The sequence below is a fragment of the Pristis pectinata genome, chromosome 18, assembly GCF_009764475.1.
Source record: "Pristis pectinata isolate sPriPec2 chromosome 18, sPriPec2.1.pri, whole genome shotgun sequence".
In the NCBI taxonomy this organism is placed as follows: Eukaryota; Metazoa; Chordata; class Chondrichthyes; order Rhinopristiformes; family Pristidae; genus Pristis; species Pristis pectinata.
In genome coordinates this window covers 3,040,569-3,058,558 of record NC_067422.1, presented here as the reverse complement: position 1 = coordinate 3,058,558, position 17,990 = coordinate 3,040,569, and the positions used below count along the sequence as shown (strand labels likewise).

At 44.9% G+C, this 17,990-nt stretch overlaps 2 protein-coding genes across 11 annotated transcripts in view; one reads left to right on the top strand and one right to left on the bottom strand.

The window, feature by feature from the left end:
- Positions 1-3,999, top strand: part of exoc7 (exocyst complex component 7) — a 39,519-nt gene extending 35,520 nt beyond the window's left edge. For all 7 annotated transcript variants that reach the window (XM_052032955.1, XM_052032954.1, XM_052032953.1 and 4 more), the window contains 3 exons: positions 387-428; positions 2,339-2,472; positions 3,800-3,999. In XM_052032955.1, coding sequence (XP_051888915.1) covers positions 387-428; positions 2,339-2,472; positions 3,800-3,902 — 279 coding nt within the window. In that variant the 3' untranslated portion in view covers positions 3,903-3,999. The remainder of the gene's footprint in view (positions 1-386; positions 429-2,338; positions 2,473-3,799) is intronic.
- Positions 4,000-4,348: 349 nt separating this feature from the next.
- The window catches only part of wu:fj29h11 (uncharacterized), a 140,162-nt gene continuing 126,520 nt past the window's right edge, over positions 4,349-17,990 (bottom strand). For all 4 annotated transcript variants that reach the window (XM_052032944.1, XM_052032947.1, XM_052032945.1 and 1 more), the window contains 8 exons: positions 16,418-16,563; positions 15,462-15,549; positions 14,638-14,755; positions 11,870-12,013; positions 9,817-9,942; positions 7,934-8,035; positions 6,256-6,382; positions 4,349-5,225 (listed from right to left, as the gene is read on the bottom strand). In XM_052032944.1, coding sequence (XP_051888904.1) covers positions 4,634-5,225; positions 6,256-6,382; positions 7,934-8,035; positions 9,817-9,942; positions 11,870-12,013; positions 14,638-14,755; positions 15,462-15,549; positions 16,418-16,563 — 1,443 coding nt within the window. In that variant the 3' untranslated portion in view covers positions 4,349-4,633. The remainder of the gene's footprint in view (positions 5,226-6,255; positions 6,383-7,933; positions 8,036-9,816; positions 9,943-11,869; positions 12,014-14,637; positions 14,756-15,461; positions 15,550-16,417; positions 16,564-17,990) is intronic.

Sequence of the window (17,990 nt, the reverse complement as noted above, 5' to 3'; positions counted from 1 at the left end):
ATTTGGATTCTTATCACCAGACCACTAGTTCAGTAATATTTCTACCATTCTGTCAGAATGTGAAAGTTCTCTCATCTCATGTGGCTCTAACTGGGCTGTGCTGCTGCTCCCTCCTCTCCAGACTGACGTTGGGAACTCTCGGGTACCTCACCGAGTGCTGTTCCATTTCATTAGATTATGGCTGACTTTCACTATGTTTGTCTGCCTGGCCTGTGTAGCCAAAAATAAGCAACTTGGCTCAAACCTAGGGCTGGACTGGTTGGTATGTCAAGGGATTAGATTGAATTCTGCATGATTTTAACTACGGTAACCCATGCCTTTTTACCAGCAGTCTTTACAAGGGAACTGAGTTTCTGAAGTGATCACTTCCATTTTATACTTTGCAGTTAAAAGATAAGGAAAGGCAAGCAATTAAAGACCGATTTAAGGTAAGATAGAATGGGCTGCAAGCATTATTTACAGCGATTTTTTTTCTCTCTCTCTCTCTCCCTCCTCCCACCTTGCTGCACCTCCAGTCTTGTGTCCTAACCTTCCTTTTCTACAAGTACCAGGGATTGTTTCATGATGTAAAGTTCTGTAAAATTATGAGCTGGTGTGGTGAACTATGAACCTTTGCCTGTGCAGGACCTTGAGGTTCTGACACCATGTTCTGTCTTGTCCAGCTTTGTTCTGCTGTCATAAACTGATCTTCTCTTTTTGGAAAATTATTCATTTAAAATTAATCCTGAAGTTCAAAACCAGAGGATTGTCCCGGCTGTGGGTCAGGCAGATTCAGCCCTCCTATCTGCAGGCAGATTACAGGATACTTGATGGGTGGGCTGCAATGAGTCATGAGCAGTTGCTGACAGCAACCAAATGCCACATTGGGGGGAGCAGGGCTTGGGGGACCACGCCGATTGTCTCCCTACAACTGCATTCAATACTTAATGTGCAATGTAATTAAGAGCACAAATACTTTCACCAGTAACAAATCATCAAACCTTAATGCTCCTCTCCCTACCCCCCACCCTTCTATTCTGGCTTCTGTACTCCTCCTTCACAGTCCTGATGAAGGGTCTTGACCCGAAACGTCGACTCTCCGTTTCCCTCCATAGACACTGCCTGACCTGCTGAGTTCCTCCAGCTCTAGATTTCCAGCACCTGCAGTCTCTCGTGTCTCCATCAAACGTCAATAAATGTTCATGCTAATTTCATAACTATTTCAATCAAAACAATATGCGCAAGCACAGGTTATACAAACCAATACCTGGCATAGTCACTCATTTGTACCTTTGTCGTGCATTGAGCAATCTCTTTTTCTAGACTGTCTTCCTGTACACTGTCTACAAAGGAGCTCTGGGTGAGGTTACGTAAATACTTTGCATAGGTTGCACCCTGTTGAAGTGAGTCAGTCAGCAAAGGCAACAAAGTTCTGGGAGGTTCCGGCTGCTGGAAGATCGGGTCTTGAGCCAACCACTGAGCCAAGTGGATGGTCTTTCAGTAGCAACTGACGTCAGTCAGTTTGTGCCTCTGGAACAGCCTTTAGAGGGCCGAGTCCTCTGTTATCGAGCTGTCGGGGGTGAAACAGAACAGACACCAACGCGTCCTTCTCCTTGTGTACACAACAGCACTACAGCCAGTGGTGGGGGAGAGTATTTTGAGTGAATCTCGGGGAGGGGGGCGAGATCATGTGTTGCGAGCATTCCTTACCACTGTCAGGGCTACATCCTAACTGTTCACCATCTGGTTAGGGAAAGAGCTACTAGGTTCATTCTCTTGTCATCCTCAAGACCCTTGGTATTGTCTGGGCTGCCTATAGTCTGGTGGCCTTCAGGATCCTGCTCACCTGGGAGAGGTGGGGGGGTGGTGGTTGCTTCAGCTTACTGCAATGCTTGGTGAGGCCCAGCCTTCCCAGAGTGGGGGAGGTAGATGCTGAGTAAACCTCTCCACATCTGTGCTGCGGCAGTGCCACAGAGGTGGCCTCTGGGTGTGTTACGCACTGCATACCAGCAGCCACATCCCACCTTGCAGTCCTAGATAATGTGGAAGGGAGTGGGGGTTACAGTGATATGGGGAGTAGTACAGACAGCAAGCACCTCGTGCCTTATCGCCATCTAGCAGCTTCTGTTTGCCAGCGTAACTCGTTCTTCCCTGTTTTGGTAGACTTTGGAATCTGTCACACAAGATCCCTAGTATCATGCAGACGCACCAACTGCTTTGGGAGTCTGCACTTTCACAGTAAGGTGATGAACCTGTGTGCGGATGTCCCACTGTGTGGGCTTGTTCTCCGAGGGTTTCCCTGGCTTCCATTTGGCTCCTCAGTGGGATTAGTTCTTTTAAACGAAACTTTGTTTCACAGGCATTTAATGATGGACTGGAAGAACTCTGCAAAATCCAGAAATCCTGGGCGATCCCTGATAAGGAACAGAGGGATAAGATCAGGCGTGCACAGAAGGAGAATGTAACCGTGGCCTATCGAGTCTTCTGGCAGAGGTAGGAGGCAGCAATGGATGAATCTGTTCCTGTGTCAGGTTGTGCTTCAAGTTAATGGGAGAATTCAGGTCCGTGTTGTCTGTGGCTTAGAATGAAGAACCTTCTCATTCAAACTAAGGCTGCGTGGAGTGTGGAATGCCATCTGCCGTACCGTTGTTCAAATGAGTCACTAAATGGAGGGCCATCTGCCACTGATATATCTGGATTTCTTTGAATACTGCCATATAGGGTGTGTCCTGCTTGGTACTTAATCTGAGGCATTGACTGACAGACCACCTTTGCCTGCTGCATTTACCATATTTCACTGGTTGCAACTGTTTGAAAATACTTGACTGCAGGTCCACCAAAGGTGTTGTGGAAATGCATCTTGGTCCAATCTTTTGACCTGCTTCTCCTGCACCAGTGAAATGATGCTGCAGGAACATCTCCAGATGCGGAAAGAATATTTGGAAAATGCCATGGATTAAAAATGGGAATAAATTTAAATCAAAGTGTAGTAGGAAGGTTGTCTCCCTCCACCTCACACAACTGATCATCCTTTGTAATTTCTGCCATCTTCAATGGGTTTCTCCCAGCCTCCCTGTTCAGCATCCCTCAAACACTCCCCAGATCACCCTTCCATCTCCACCAACCAGTCCCCTTCTCTCTAAGACCTGCCCCTTTTACCTTTTCAGGGAAGCAACAACTCACTTGCACTTCCAATCTATGCACAGTGTCCTTAATGTGATCTTCTCTGCAGTGGAGAAACCAAATCCAAATTTTGTGTCCGCTTTGCATAGTCTGCAAGAGTGGTCTGAGCTTTCCAATCTCCGGTGACTTTCATTCCCCACCCCTCCCACTCTTGTTACCCCGGTAATGCCCAACATAAGCTCAAGGAACAGCAATTTATCTTCCATTTGGGCTCCATGTATCCTGTGGACTTTGACATTGACTTTAACAAGTTTGGGTAACCAGCTGTTTTTCTCCCCTTCACAAATGTGGCTGAACCTTTGTTTCAATTTCTGCTTTTCCTCCAGGGTTTGTAAGAGTATTAGTTCCCAAATACCTTGGGTCTGGATTCTACCACAGGAATTCCTTCCTTCTCTCTACAGCTCCCCATTTCTGCAACTTCTAAACTAGTTTTCTCACTTTTCCAGTTCTGACGAAGGCTCTTTATCCCTGTCAATGACGGGTTTTCTCCTTTTGGGTATACATGACCTGCTCAGTGCTTTCAGTACTTTGAGATTTCCAGCAGCTCTAGCTTTTTGCTCTGATTAACTTTGGATGTATGGTTTCATGCTTTTGTAACTGAACTATTTGTTAAATAATTCTTCATTAATTCCCACAGGTATTCAAATGTTCCCTTCACCAAGAATGTTGAAAAATACATAAAATACAGAGTGGAGCAGGTTGAAGAAATGATTGAGAAACTCTTTGATACTTCAGCATGAAGATCGAGTATTACTGTGCCAGACACAATTGCCAATCATTTATTGAAATACTTGTTCCTAATTTATGTAAATAAACTATTATATTCCTTGAATGAAACTTCTGGGTTGTAACTGTTTCCAGTGGTGCTGCTTTGAGCTGTTGTGTTACTTGGCAAATCTCCAATGATACTAATATGCACTTTCACAATTCCAAGCTGGGTGAAATAGTTAACACAGAAATAGGCTGTGACGACCATTAGTCCTACTTAGACTAACCTAAACAAGAATGTCTCGACTCGGAATGTCGACCATCCCTCTGCCTCCACCGATGCTGCCTGACTTGCTGAGTTCCTCCTGCAGTCTCGTGTCTGACTTCCCAAGCCTGCTCAAGATGGCCAGTTAATGCTGGCTTCGTCAACCATACCCAAAGACAGAATGAGTTAAAAATGATAAATTATCTTCACAAATGTAATTCATTATATTTATTGCAATCATTATAGTTATATCATGCAGTTGTCAAAAAATTAGGTTTAAAAAGGTAAAATTGTACAATACTTCCCACAAACATTAAACATTTTTTTCCTCGAAATAAAAGTTCAGAAAATATCATACCAACTTGATCTGTCACATTTCTACCATTAGTGCAATTTTTCTTAATCCTACTCGTCACTACACATGTTTACCTAAAATACATAAAAATCAATAAAAACATTTTCAGTGGAATGAATATTTCCCCAAAATCACTACAGAACTTACACATACAGGAACAACTCCAACTGCTTTGCATGCAGGCACTGTGCCAGGTTTTTAATTCGACACAGCTTAACGTTCTGCGAGTCTCCTGCTCTGTAGACACGGTACAGGTGGTAGTGATCTTTGGCTTGCAGGGCCAGGTCCACTTCTTGGGCTGAGAGCTGTATAAAGTTCTTCTCAGCTTTGACGGTGGATTTAACTTCTATGAAGGTGTCCACCTGTTCCTGGCACACTGATGTGAAGACCACCCTGAAGTCATAGGGCAGTCCACTCTCACCCTTCTCATTTACCCAATCCACAGCACTTGGCCTCAGCTTACTGTCGCTCTCCTTCCAGTGCATCAAGAAGCCGTGAACCAGACGCTCCCCCCATTCTCCAATGGCCGTGTTGTCCACCTTGTCCTCGTTGAAGATGACTGCCTCTGGCTTTTCCACCATCCCATGTATCAGAAGCTCCTCCAGCGCCTCCTCGTGTGGCTGCTCCTTGGTCCAAACCGGAGCGTCGAGGGGCAGGGCTGTTCGGAAAGTACTGGTGGCAGCTCCATTGAAGTGGTTACTGTTGGCTACTGATACTGGCAACGATGATTCCTCGCTGCTCAGCACAGACATGAAATAACTGTGAAAATCAAGGTTCACTCCAACTGCTACCCTCACCCTAACCCAAACCCTGACACACACTATCCTAACAATCGGAGATGGTGTGATGGCAGAGAAGGAATGCAAAAGGGAAGGCAATAAATTCTCCCAGGAATTAATATTCACCAAATTCCATCAAAGCAGTGCTCTGGACTGGTCATCTGGGTACACTACATTGAGCAGCCATACTCCACATGGAGTTGTGAGTGAGCTGCATCACACCCAATTCTACCCTCTACAGCAGGAACTAGCGAACCTGAGCTGACTGATGGTTGACCACAATTCATTAGAAAGGTGGTGAATAGCAGCAATTGCTTGCCGGGGTGGGAGGAGAGGGAAAAATTAAATTTGACCCTGTGCATCTCTTCAGCTCAACAGGTGACAGAAGTAATACCAAGGACTTGAACGAGATCAGTTGCCCTGCCTTGGGAAAAGTGGCAGAGACAAATGGAAATGTACTCGTTCAGAAGAGAGAACTAAAGCACTCCCATTAGGCGATGGGTGCTCAGATCTCAGATAGTGGACTAAAGAACAGGAGAGATGAGAACCTTTTGTACAACAAGTTGTGATTTGGAACACATTGCTCCAAAGGGAGGTGGAAGGAGATTCAAAACTCAAAAGGGAATTTAATAAATAACTACAAGAAAATTCTACAGGACTGAGAGGAAGGAGTGGGAAACTCACTACCACCTTCAAGGTCAATTAATGTTGGCATTTCCTGTGACACCCAGGGCGTGAAAATGAATTATAGAAATGGATCTGAGAGTATGACTGGCAGAACAGCTTCCTTCTGGGATCTAAGACTATGATCTGGAGAACTGTACTCTTGATTTGGTTTCTGTGGACTGAGATAGTCCAAGCTGCTCTATGGAGCAGGGATGAAACCTTCCCAACATGAAGATCAGATCTTCCCCTGGAAGGACAGATGATGGCACAAATCCCAGAGTAGGGCATCCTTCATTACTGAATGAGTTGTGGTGCCCTACCTTGAATGGTTATTGTTAGTAGCAGGTGGACGATCAGGTGTTTTGCTTTCAGTGGGCTGCAGGCAGGCTGGGTCGGTCTGAACAGAATTCACCTCTTTCTCTGAGGTTGCTGGTGGATCAACATGTACTGTAGAAGACAAACGAAGCATGTGAATACATTTCAAGCACCTGAAACAAAGATGCTACAGGCAGGCATAGTAGTGTAGCGGTTAGCGTAACACTATTACAGCGCCAGCAACACAGGTTCAATTCCCGCTGCTGTCTGTAAGGAGTTTGTACGTTCTCCTCGTGTCTGCGTGGGTTTCCTCCGGGTGCTCCGGTTTCCTCCCACATTCTAAAGACGTACGGGTTAGGAAGTTGTGGGCATGCTATGTTGGCACCAGAAGCACGGCGACATTTGCGAGTTGCCCCCAGAACACTCTACGTAAAAGAGGCATTTCACTGTGTGTTTCGATGTACACGTGACTAATAAAGATATCTTGTCTTAAAGATACGACCATACAGACAAATGGGGGAGAAATTATTTGACATGGCCATTTGATGATTGGCTTTTCTTCTGTTAAAATGAACCATGGGTGCAAGTTCTCTGTTAATTCGTGTTAGGAAGTGGATGTCAGTGGCCAGGCCAACATTACCCATCCCAAAATGTCCTTGAGGAGGTGGTGGTGTGACACCTTCTTGAACCATTGCAGTGTTATAGTGAAGGCACCATTACAGTGCTGTGGGGAGAGCTGCAGTATTTGGATGTAGTGTTGGTGAAATATTTAGTACCATCCATTAAAGCATAATATCAGCACCTCCTGGGACCTTGCAGCATTCACGCCTTTGTCAAATTTCCTACTTTACAATAGTAACTACAGTTCAAAAGGTTTATTGGCTGTTACATAGTTTGGCGCATCTTGAGGTATAGAAATGCAAGTAAAACACTTATGAGGTCAGGCAGCATCTGTGGAGAAAAGAGAGTTGATGTTTCAGGTTGATGACTATCATCAGAACTAAGTTGTGGAGGCCAAGAGAAGCTGTGGTAGGCTGTAGTGCAAATAGTGGTGCTGACAGCTGAGAGAGGCTGGTGAAAGCTCGCTGACGTACGGGTTAGGAAGTTGTGGGCATGCTATGTTGGCACCAGAAGCACGGCGACATTTGCGAGTTGCCCCCAGAACACTCTACGTAAAAGAGGCATTTCACTGTGTGTTTCGATGTACACGTGACTAATAAAGATATCTTGTCTTAAAGATACGACCATACAGACAAATGGGGGAGAAATTATTTGACATGGCCATTTGATGATTGGCTTTTCTTCTGTTAAAATGAACCATGGGTGCAAGTTCTCTGTTAATTCGTGTTAGGAAGTGGATGTCAGTGGCCAGGCCAACATTACCCATCGCTGAGAGAGATCCGTCAGTGAGAGATGTAAATCAAGGGAGATAAGTGAGAACAGAGGAGCGAGAAAAAACAGATTTGATTACTGAATTCTCCAGCTCTGATGAAGGGTTATTGACCTGAAACGTTAACTGTTCTTCCCTCCCTGTATGCAGCCCGACCTGCTGAGTATTTCCAGTTTTTTGGTTTTTTTCACTACTTGTCGAAAGCAGTACTTTGGCACCCAAAGGTAGGGTCAGCGCTGCAGGACGGCAGAGAGAGCAAAGGAGAGCATTTTGCTGTTAAACTGATCACTTACCTGTGGGTGAAGGGTGGTTCTGACTGTTCTGTCGTTCCAGACGCTGGGTTTGATCTGCACTGGGCCTTGGACTTGCAGTGGTTGGGATATTAGTTTGGCCATCTGGATGTAAGGGAAACTTTATTTACTGACCAGAACCATTACCTCTCAGACAGTAACAGTAGTAACTCTCTGTCACAATGAAACACTGCTAATTACTGAAACTGCTCACCAGAATAAAGGATAGTTTTCGGCAACACATTGTACCCAAGTTATAACATTTGAGAATGTTGGAGTGGGAAAGTTTAGCTTGGCTGGGTCTCTTCTACATTATAACAATGGTCACACGAACACCACTGACCATAAAATGCTTTGGGAAGTTCTGAGATCCTGAAAGGTGCTACAGAAATGCAGGTCTCTCTTTTAAAAATACAAAATACAGCCAAAAAAAAAGTTTTGAAGTATAAAGGAAAGTGGAGTAGGGGTGGAGCACACACCCTCCAGCCCATTGCATTCAGTGGTCACAGCTGCTCTGACCCTGGCCTCAACTCCTGGTCCCCACAAGTCCCAACTCCTCCTTCATCCACAGTTTGCTTTCAGACAGAACTTCTAACAAATCAATCAGAAACAGCAACAGTTGGGGGAGAGTGAGAGAGAGAGAGAGAGCGAGCGAGAGAGTGAGAGAGAGAGATCGAGAGAGAGAGAGAGCAAGAGAGAGAGAGAGTGAGCGCGCTGGGTGACTGATGATAACATTAAAGAGAGAGCAGCATTAATGGTAGTCAGACATTTCTGGATTTCGGCAGTTTCTGTACAGTACAGGTCCTCCCCAGCTCACAAACGCCTGATTTGTGTACAGCCCATACATACAAACGAGTGTTTGGGAGACCGGCGGGATGGATTTACCAGCTGCTGCGGGGCTGCAGGGATCTTCTGCCGTGTGGGAACTCAGTCCGTGACCACATTTCCATCTTGCAAACTGTCCGGGTGACGAGCAGTTCACAGGAGCTGAACCCTGGGGAGGAGCTGTACTCGTTTTGATTTTATTAATTCAAGAGGAGATGCAAGAAGGTTTGGCAGAAACTTGACCAAGGGTTTGGCCAAAGAACAAATGTTTTAAACAAGAAAGACAGAGGTAAAGAAGAAAAGGGATTTGGGGAGGAAATTGCAGACTTTGAGCCTCAGCACCTAACAGCAAGGAGTCAGAAAGAAATTCAAGAGGCCAAAGCTGGAGCAGCAAAACATTGAGGGGACGACAGAGGGAAGATTTTGCTCTGGAGACATGTGTTTAAGGGGCTGGGAAATTTAGAAGAGGTGTTGCTGGCTGGGAACCACCAGAGGTCAGTAAGCACAGGGGTGAAAAGAAAAGCAAAAGTTACTTTCTAGAACACAGACCACTACAGCGCAGTACAGGCCCTTCGGCCCACAATGTTGTGCCGACATTTTATCCTGCTCTAAGATCTATCTAATCCTTCCCTCCCATATCGCCCCCTGTTTCTCTATCATTCATGTGGCTATCTAAGAGTCTCTTAAATGTCCCTAATGTATCTGCCCCCACAACCTCTGCCGGCAGTGCGTTTCACGCACCCACCACTTACCCCTGACATCCCCCTTATACCTTCCTCCAATCACCTTAACATTATGCCCCCTCGTGTTAGCCATTGTCACCCTGGGAAAAAGTCTCTGACTGTCCACTCGATCTATGCCTCTTATCATCTTGTACACCTTTTCGCAGGGGTGGAGCTAATAAATGATGCAGTAAGAGACTAGAAGGAAGGTGGAAATCCTGGGCGGTATACTTGAATCCAAAGCAATGGGGAGAGATCAGTTTCTGGACTGTCTGTAGCAGTGGGTATGTGCTGCTGAACGCAGTGCTCCGTCCTGCATTATTGCAACAGAAGACTCACCCATCTGTGAAGCAGCAAGTTGATGACCCGGAGGGTGCTGGTAGCTACCAGAAGGCACCTTATCGACAGTGTCAGAGGGGGGTGCTGGAGGCGGCCACATTCTCAAGACAGCTTCTACTGCTTTGTCTGAAGAATACAAACAGCAATCTAGTCATTACCCCACACCACGCAACCTCACCCCAAAATAACAGCCCATGAAACTACATCTTTGTAACTGAGCAGCAGACCCTTCCCCACAGACCCCCCCCACCATCTTTCTTCTCTTCTTCCCTTTTCCCAGCCTCTATTTTTCAACCTTTTTTTTCCCCTCTCTCCTTACCTGTGACCCATCCCCCAGTGGATCTGCCCTCCCCTCCTCCCCCGCACCTGCCTATCACTATCTCGTACCTGCATCTACCTATCGCCACCCCGTGCCCACCCCACCTCACCTCTTTTGCACACCTATCACTGCTCTGCTTTTATATATCGGGCTTCCCCTTTTCCTATCTTCAGTCCTGAAGAAGGGTCCTGACCCGAAATGTTGACCGCCTGCTTTTCTCCACGGATGCTGCCCGGCCTGCTGAGCTCCTCCAGCATCATCGTGTTTTTCATTCAGAGCAGAATTGTTTCAGGTTGCTGATCTTGGTGGGGTGATGTGGGGCTACTCGGAAATTGCTGTCTCGGAGTGGGGAGAGGGGAAGTTAATGGGACAGAAACCTCCTCTTGCCAAACTTTGACATTATCTATAGCTTCTTTAATTCTGACTAAGCTGGGTAAATAAATCCATTCCAACAGTTCTGATGAACATGTATTTGTTCTTTACATTTGCCGATTGATTTTCCAACACTTTCTGCTTCTGGTTCTGATCTGCAAATCCTTTTTATTCTATTCCAGCAAGGTACTACATACAGCGCCTCAAAATACGTTGAAGGATCAGACAAAGTTTGAAAGTGTTTTAGGCTGATGTCAGATGTCCCTAGGGTTTAACTAGGAAACGTGCCGGTACAATTCTCAAAGTGCTTTTAGGCAGCTCTCACTGATCTGTGTTCAAACCATTTAACAGCTGCCTCAAAGGATGGCGAGAGCAGCAATGTACCAAAGTAAACACCTAGCGCAGGATTGACTCAACAACAGAAAATGCTGCAGTTACACTGTGGTTCTTCAGCACAGAGGAACAGAACTTTTGCCCGTGTGCCACGTTAGTGGCAGGATTTCCCCACAGAAGTCCCAGTTCCCAACACTGGTACCAGTCCGAGCTGACAGCCGTATTCTCTCCCTGCTGGACACAGGGCAGAGCCATTGCCCACAGGTCTCCCGGTTCCAAGGGAGGCCCATGCAGGGTGGTTAAACCTGGAACAAGCACCGCTGTCTCTGTGACACCAATGTGAGGCATTGGGTTCCAGAAACGAGTGGACTTTGTTTTAAACCATTTACTGTTACAGTGTTAGATTTACAGAAGCATAAATTTTAAGTGTGTGATGGCATTTTTCAGTGCTTTAGATGACATTTTTAAAAAGTATTTTAACTTTTTTAAAAACATTTTTTGCATGTGCTTAAATGCATTCCCCAAAAACATTAACCTACCTTTTCTCTTCAGATCCTGAATAACTAACCTTTTGCTCATTTCAAGCCTTTGCCTGCATTTCAAATTTCTAACATTATCAGGTTATTTTTATACAGACACCACTGGAGGCAGCGAGCGGCTGTCATGTTTGAAAAATTTATACAATTAATCCCAACCTCTGCTCTTTCCTCACAGCCCCTTAAGTATTCTCTTCCAGTAACTGTACAGCGTACGTCCAAATCCCTTCTGAGATTCTATCAGACACTCTGCTACCACCGTTTATAGTTCTGTTCTGGAAGGCATTCTAATTTTTACCTCTTTTACCTTTGTGAAAATTTTACCTCCAGGACTGAGACAAGAAATCATCTGAACTTCAATCTTACCACTCAAGTACACAAGAGCTCTATAACGATACCTATAACTCATTCCCATCACTTTGCAAAAAGAAAGCTGAATACAGGCCCTGATCTCATTCTCCCCTTTAATCATTCAAGTGGAAATCTCTCTTACTGGGCGCTGCGTCAGGAAAAGCATGAAGGGATGACTTGGGAGGCCAGCTTGCCAATGTCCGCTCTCCATCAGCACTGTTGTCCTTGTTTTTCTGGTTGTCTGTACTGATTGTACTTTGCACTTGCATTTGAGTAACCACTTTATCTGATAAAAGAAATGGAGAACATTGCTTGCAGTTTTCATTTTAAACCCCAGCTTCTACATAAGTCGACTGTTTGGCCATTCATTCTCAGGTACTTTCAGGCATTTTCACAAGAATATGCAGAGAATGGAGGGATATGGATGTGTGGGCAGAAAGGATACGTTTAGTTAGGCATTTAATTACTAATTTAATTAATTCGGCACAGCACCATGGGCCAAAGGACCTGTTCCTGTGCTGTACTGTTCTATGTACTTTGGCAAAACATAAGATTTCTTTATAAGATTTATTTATTAGTCACATGTACATCGAAACACACAGTGAAATTCATCTTTTTGTGTAGAGTGTTCTGGGGGCAGCCCACAAGTGTCGCCACGCTTCCGGCACCAACATAGCATGCCCACAACTTCCTAACCCGTACGTCTTTGGAATGTGGGAGGAAACCGGAGCACCCGGAGGAAACCCACGCAGACACGGGGAGAGCGTACAAACTCCTTACAGACAGTGGCCGAAATTGAACCTGGGTCGCTGGCGCTGTAATAGTGTTACACTAACCACTACACTACCATGCCACCCTATACTACAAGTACATAGTACCATAATATAGTTTAGACTTGTTAAAATTTATTCATTTATGGGATGCATGAATCAACCACGAAGCCAGCACTTGCTGCCAGTCCTGGACTGATTGGTTTGCAAGGCCAGGCAGTTGTCTCAACAATATTACTATTGCCTGGGTCACACAGACTGGGTAAACGTAGCGAATATCCTTCCTGCAGTACCTGAGGTGACCCACTGAGTTCTTACGACAATCCAGCAGTTTCATTGTCGCCATTACTGCTACTAATTTTGCATTCCAGGTTTATTTAACTACTTGAATATAAATTCCCCAGCTGTTGTGGTGGGACATGAACTCTGGATACCAGCAACTTCACTGCTAGGGAGTTCACAGCCCACCCTGGGAGATCTCTGCACGGTAAAGTGAAGAGATACAAGCATCAAATTGCTGGATTAGAGAGGCTCTTTACGAGGATGAACCCCTGCCTTCCTATGCCATTGGGTGAACCAAAAGTGGCCCTGGTAACACTGGTGTGTGATAGAACATGGTCCCACAAAGTGCGAGCAGATTCACGCAGTTGGTTCTTTGCTATTAAAAGGGTTTCAGGGGCTCAAAATACACTGCCGAGGACGAGTTGCTGCTCGTGGCGCACTCTACTCCTGGGATGGTCGTGGAAGCTGGGCCTTGAGGTCAATTACTCCCCAGAGCCAAAAAGAGCAACTGCAGCCCTGGGGAGAGGGCGAAGGGCCAGATCCTGCAGTGAGACTGTCTACACCAATGGTGCTGAAGTCGAGAGGGTTGAGAGCTTTAAGTTCCCGGGAGTGAACATCACCAATAGCCTGTCCTGGTCCAATCACGTAGATGCCACGGCCAAGAAAGCTCACCAGTGCCTCTACTTCCTCAGGAGACTAAAGAAATTTTGGGATGTCCTCTTTTAACATCAACAATTTTTATCGACGCACCATAGAAAGCATCCATCCGGATGCATCACGGCTTGGAACTGTTGGAATTGCAACTGCTCTGCCCGGGACCGCAAGAAACTACAAAAAGTTGTGGACACAGCTCAGCACATCACGGAAACCAGCCTCCCCTCCATGGACTCTGTCTACACTTCTCGCTGCCTCGGTAAAGCACCCAAAATAATCAAAGATCCACCCACCCTGGACATTCTCTCTTCTCCCCCCTCCCATCTGGCAGAAGATACAAAAGCCTGAAAGCACGTACCACCAGGCCCAAGGACAGCTTCTATCCTGCTGTCATAAGACCATTGAATGGTTCCCTAGTACAATAAGATGGACTCTTGACCTCACAATCTACCTTGTTATGACCTTGCACCTTATTGTCTGCCTGCACTGCTCTTCCTCTGTAACCGTAACACTTTATTCTGCATTCTGTTACTGTTTAACCTTGTACTACCTCAATGCATTGAAGTAATGTATTGATCTGGATGAATGGTATGCAAGACAAGTTTTTCACTGAAAGTCAGTACATGTGACAATAATAAACCAATTTACCAATTTATTAAAAATTGAATAAGGTTAACAATCACTTAAAAATTTTAAACAAACAGAACATAAAACTTTTTAAATGTTTTTACATGCCCCAATTGCTCGTAGCTACCTCCTTCTTTGAAGTTAACAGAGAAGGTGTCCCTGTTCAGATAATGACCTGATGCAGATTGTTCAAGCAGATTCCCCATTGCAAGTAATGTGGAATCTCTACAACACTGCACTCCCGTGGACTCATTCACGTGACAATCCCAAAATTGTCATTAGTTACATGGGTAACTGTAGGTATCTACTGGCTGACTGCGACTTCCTCAATATCTGGAACAGAATTGATCTACACATTCTTATTTTAGGGCATTTTAACCACTGGTAGTTCAATCTCATGATCCCCTTGCTGCTGTAACGTGGGCAGAGCTTGTTGAAAGGGAGGACAGAAAAGGTATGTAAAAACCTCTGGTGGTTTCTCTACTGCTTTGTGACATATAGACAGAAACTTCACTGAAGATCGATACCACAGACTGTCAGTAAGGCTGAAGATTACATATCTGGTCAAGACTATTACCTGCAAATCGTGGCTCTGCTTTTATCTCGGTGGCCAAAGGTACCTCCCAATTCTCTTCATCTTTGGGCAATTCAGAGACATCTTCTTTCTTTAAAAACCTTTCAAGTGTATTTGTATCCTGGGAATGAAAGGCATTTGGAACTAAATGCAAGGGAAAACGGTCAACAAGCAATTGGACCCTCCAGTTGCTGTGTAGCCTTAGAAGCACCCGAGAAATTTTGGCACAAAGGCCTTTATCTGATCTACCGCAAAGTCCCTGACATCTGAAGTACACCAATTTGTTCCACATTAGCTCGGGATTGCCGGAAATTAGCCACACAACCACCTCCCATTCCACTCAGCGGAACTCTTGCTGGCCAAGACTTCAGCACTAATATGAAGAGAACAAAGTTATTCCTGTTGAATATTTCTGACAAAGAGTCATTGACCTGAAACGTTAACTGTTTCTCTCTCCACAGATGCTGATTGACCTGTGGAGTGTTTTACTGCATTTTGCTTTTCCTGGAAATTCCCACAATCTGCTGCTTTTGCAGCAAGGAGTTCCTTTGATTTAGTTCCATGATTCCATCACTAATGAAACCACAGTGATCATTTGCACAACAGTAACTGATATCCACTGTTCAAGGATTACTTCAAATGGAAAAATGCTTTCCTTAAAACAATTGGCTAAATATCCAGCTATCAGGAGTGCTGATTTAAAATCGGCAACCTCTGAAGTTAGAAATCAAGACCACACATTTTACAACTCCAGTACAAAACATAAGTGCTGCTACAGTTTTAATTTTCATTGTGTTCCATTTATCACTTGAACATAAAAAGATTACCTCAAAGCAAGAGATGAGACTCTGTAGGAAGCGTTCTAGTTCTTTTTCCAGCTCCTTGTTGTCAAGACTAAACAATTTTACAAGCTCTCTAGAAAGATAAAGGAATAAAAATTACACTAAAGAAATAAGCAATGTTTCATGTCCCACTTCATGTCAATTTATGTTTTTTTCATTAATTTTCCAGGAAGTGGGTATGGTTAACCCCAAAGCATTTATTCTCATCCCCCTACACAACCAGTGAGGTGGGGGTCATCTGGACATCTCATCTGTTTCATCCATCTCTCTCTCTCATTGGGAAATCACATCCATTCATGTAATAGATGGATCTTGACAACTCTGAGCGGTACCCTCCCTCCTGAGGATAAGCTGAGGGAGTATGAGGTGTTACATTCAGGCTCTACTTGAGTCCTCAGGTAGATGCAAAAGGTTCCACGGCAGAGCAGGGAGGTTCACACTGGTGTCCTGACCATTTTTTATCAGCATCAATAAAGCAGGTGAACTGGCCATTATGGAGTCACAAGAGACTGCAGAGGCTGGAATCTGGAACAACACAAAGTGCTGGAAGAACTCGGCAGGTCAGGCAGCATCCATGGAGTCCTGATGAAGGATCTCGACCCGAAACACCTACTGTCCATTTCCCTCCATAGACGCCGCCTGACCCGCTGAGTTCCTCCAACGTTTTGTGTGAACTAGTCATTGTATCATTGCTCTATGGAAAGGCACAAGCCTGCTCGGCACCCTGCATCAAATTGACTTCAGCTGTATTTCATTGAGCTGTGAAGCATTTTGTGATGACCCATTGCTGTGTCTGGAACTACAAAAATGCCTGTCTTGCTTTTTCTTTAAAACCACATTTCATAAAGGAACAGTTTAACTTTTTTTTAAGAGTATCATGATTTGAATTCTCGAATGGTCTGATTGCTTTTGTTTCAGTAGAGATGATTGTCACTGTTTACCTGCAGATGTCAATAAATGAAGTGATGTGATCTTTTTGAATATAGAAAGTTTTCTTATTCTTCAAGTGACAGACAATATCCTCTTTCTCAAACACAGGGGAAGCATTAGGCAAAGTCAGTTGATAATAGAGATACAGCTTACCAACCTGGAAACGAAATCAGAAAAGGCACAAATATCAGCATCAATCTGCATTTCACAAACACATTGCAATAGGGACAGGAACTCCTCATATCTGTGGCACCACTGTTAGATCGAGACTCCGCAAGGAATTTTCCCAGTTCAAAATCGCCACTGATCAATGCAAAACCTTCGAGGGCACGCACTGACAGCAGTGAGAGATATCTTTTATTCCAGCCTTTCCTCACCACAACCCTACTTGTGGCTGTTAGATCTTCATTCGTGGCAAGTGATAAAACAGTGAGAGGAAGACAAACCATCAATCACTGTAACACTCCAAGCCACCAGGTACTGACACTGCCTGTCATTTAGAAGTTAGCTTAGATGTTAACCTGTACAAAGTTCCAATGGCCTGAAGCCAAGGTAAACTGATGGCTTTGCAGGATGAAGGCAAAGATGCACAAGTTTAACAGTAAAGGATCAGATCAAAATTGGAATTGGTTTATTATAGTCACATATACCAAGGTTCAGTGAAAAACTTGTCTTGCATACCATTCATACAGATCAATTCATCACACAGAGCATGGACGTAGTACAAGGTAAAACAATACAGAAGGCAGAATAAGGTGTCACAGCGACAGAAAAAGTACAGTGCAGGTGGACAATAAGGTGCAAGGTCATAACGAGATATACTGTGAGGTCAAGAGTCCATCTTATCGTACCTGAGGACCATTCAATAGTCCTATAACAGCAGGATAGAAGCTGTCCTTGGGCCCGGTGGTATGCGCTTTCAGGCTTTTGTATCTTCTGCCCGATGGGAGAGGGGAGAAGAGAGAATGTCCGGAATGGGTGGGGTCTTTGATTATGTTGGCTGCTTTACTAAGGCAGCGAGAAGTACAGGCAGAGTCCATGGAGGGGAGGCTGGTTTCCGTGATGTGTTCAGCTGTTTCCACAACTTTCTGCAGTTTCTTGTGTGTAAGTCTTACCCTGGTTTATCCTCCCAAAGTGCATCACCTCACGCTTGTCTGTATTAAATTCCATCTGCCATTTCTCAGCCCATTTTAAGTATGCTTTATTAGTCACATGTACATCGAAACACACAGTGAAATGCATCTTTTGCGTAGAATGTTCTGGGGCAGCCCGCAAGTGTCACCACAATTCCAGCACCAACATAGCATGCCCACAACTTCCTAACACGTACGCCTTTGGAATGTGGGAGGAAACCGGAGCACCCGGAGGAAACCCACGCAGACACGGGGAGAACGTACAAACTCCTTAAAGAAAAAGGCCTGAATTGACCCCAGGTTGCTAGCACGGTAATAGCATTACACTAACTGCTACACTACCATGCCTGCCATTTTCCCAGCTGGTCCAGATCACTTTGAAAACTTCCTTGCTGTTCATTATGCCCCCATTCTTGGTGTCATCCCCAAATTTGCTGATCCAGTTTACCAC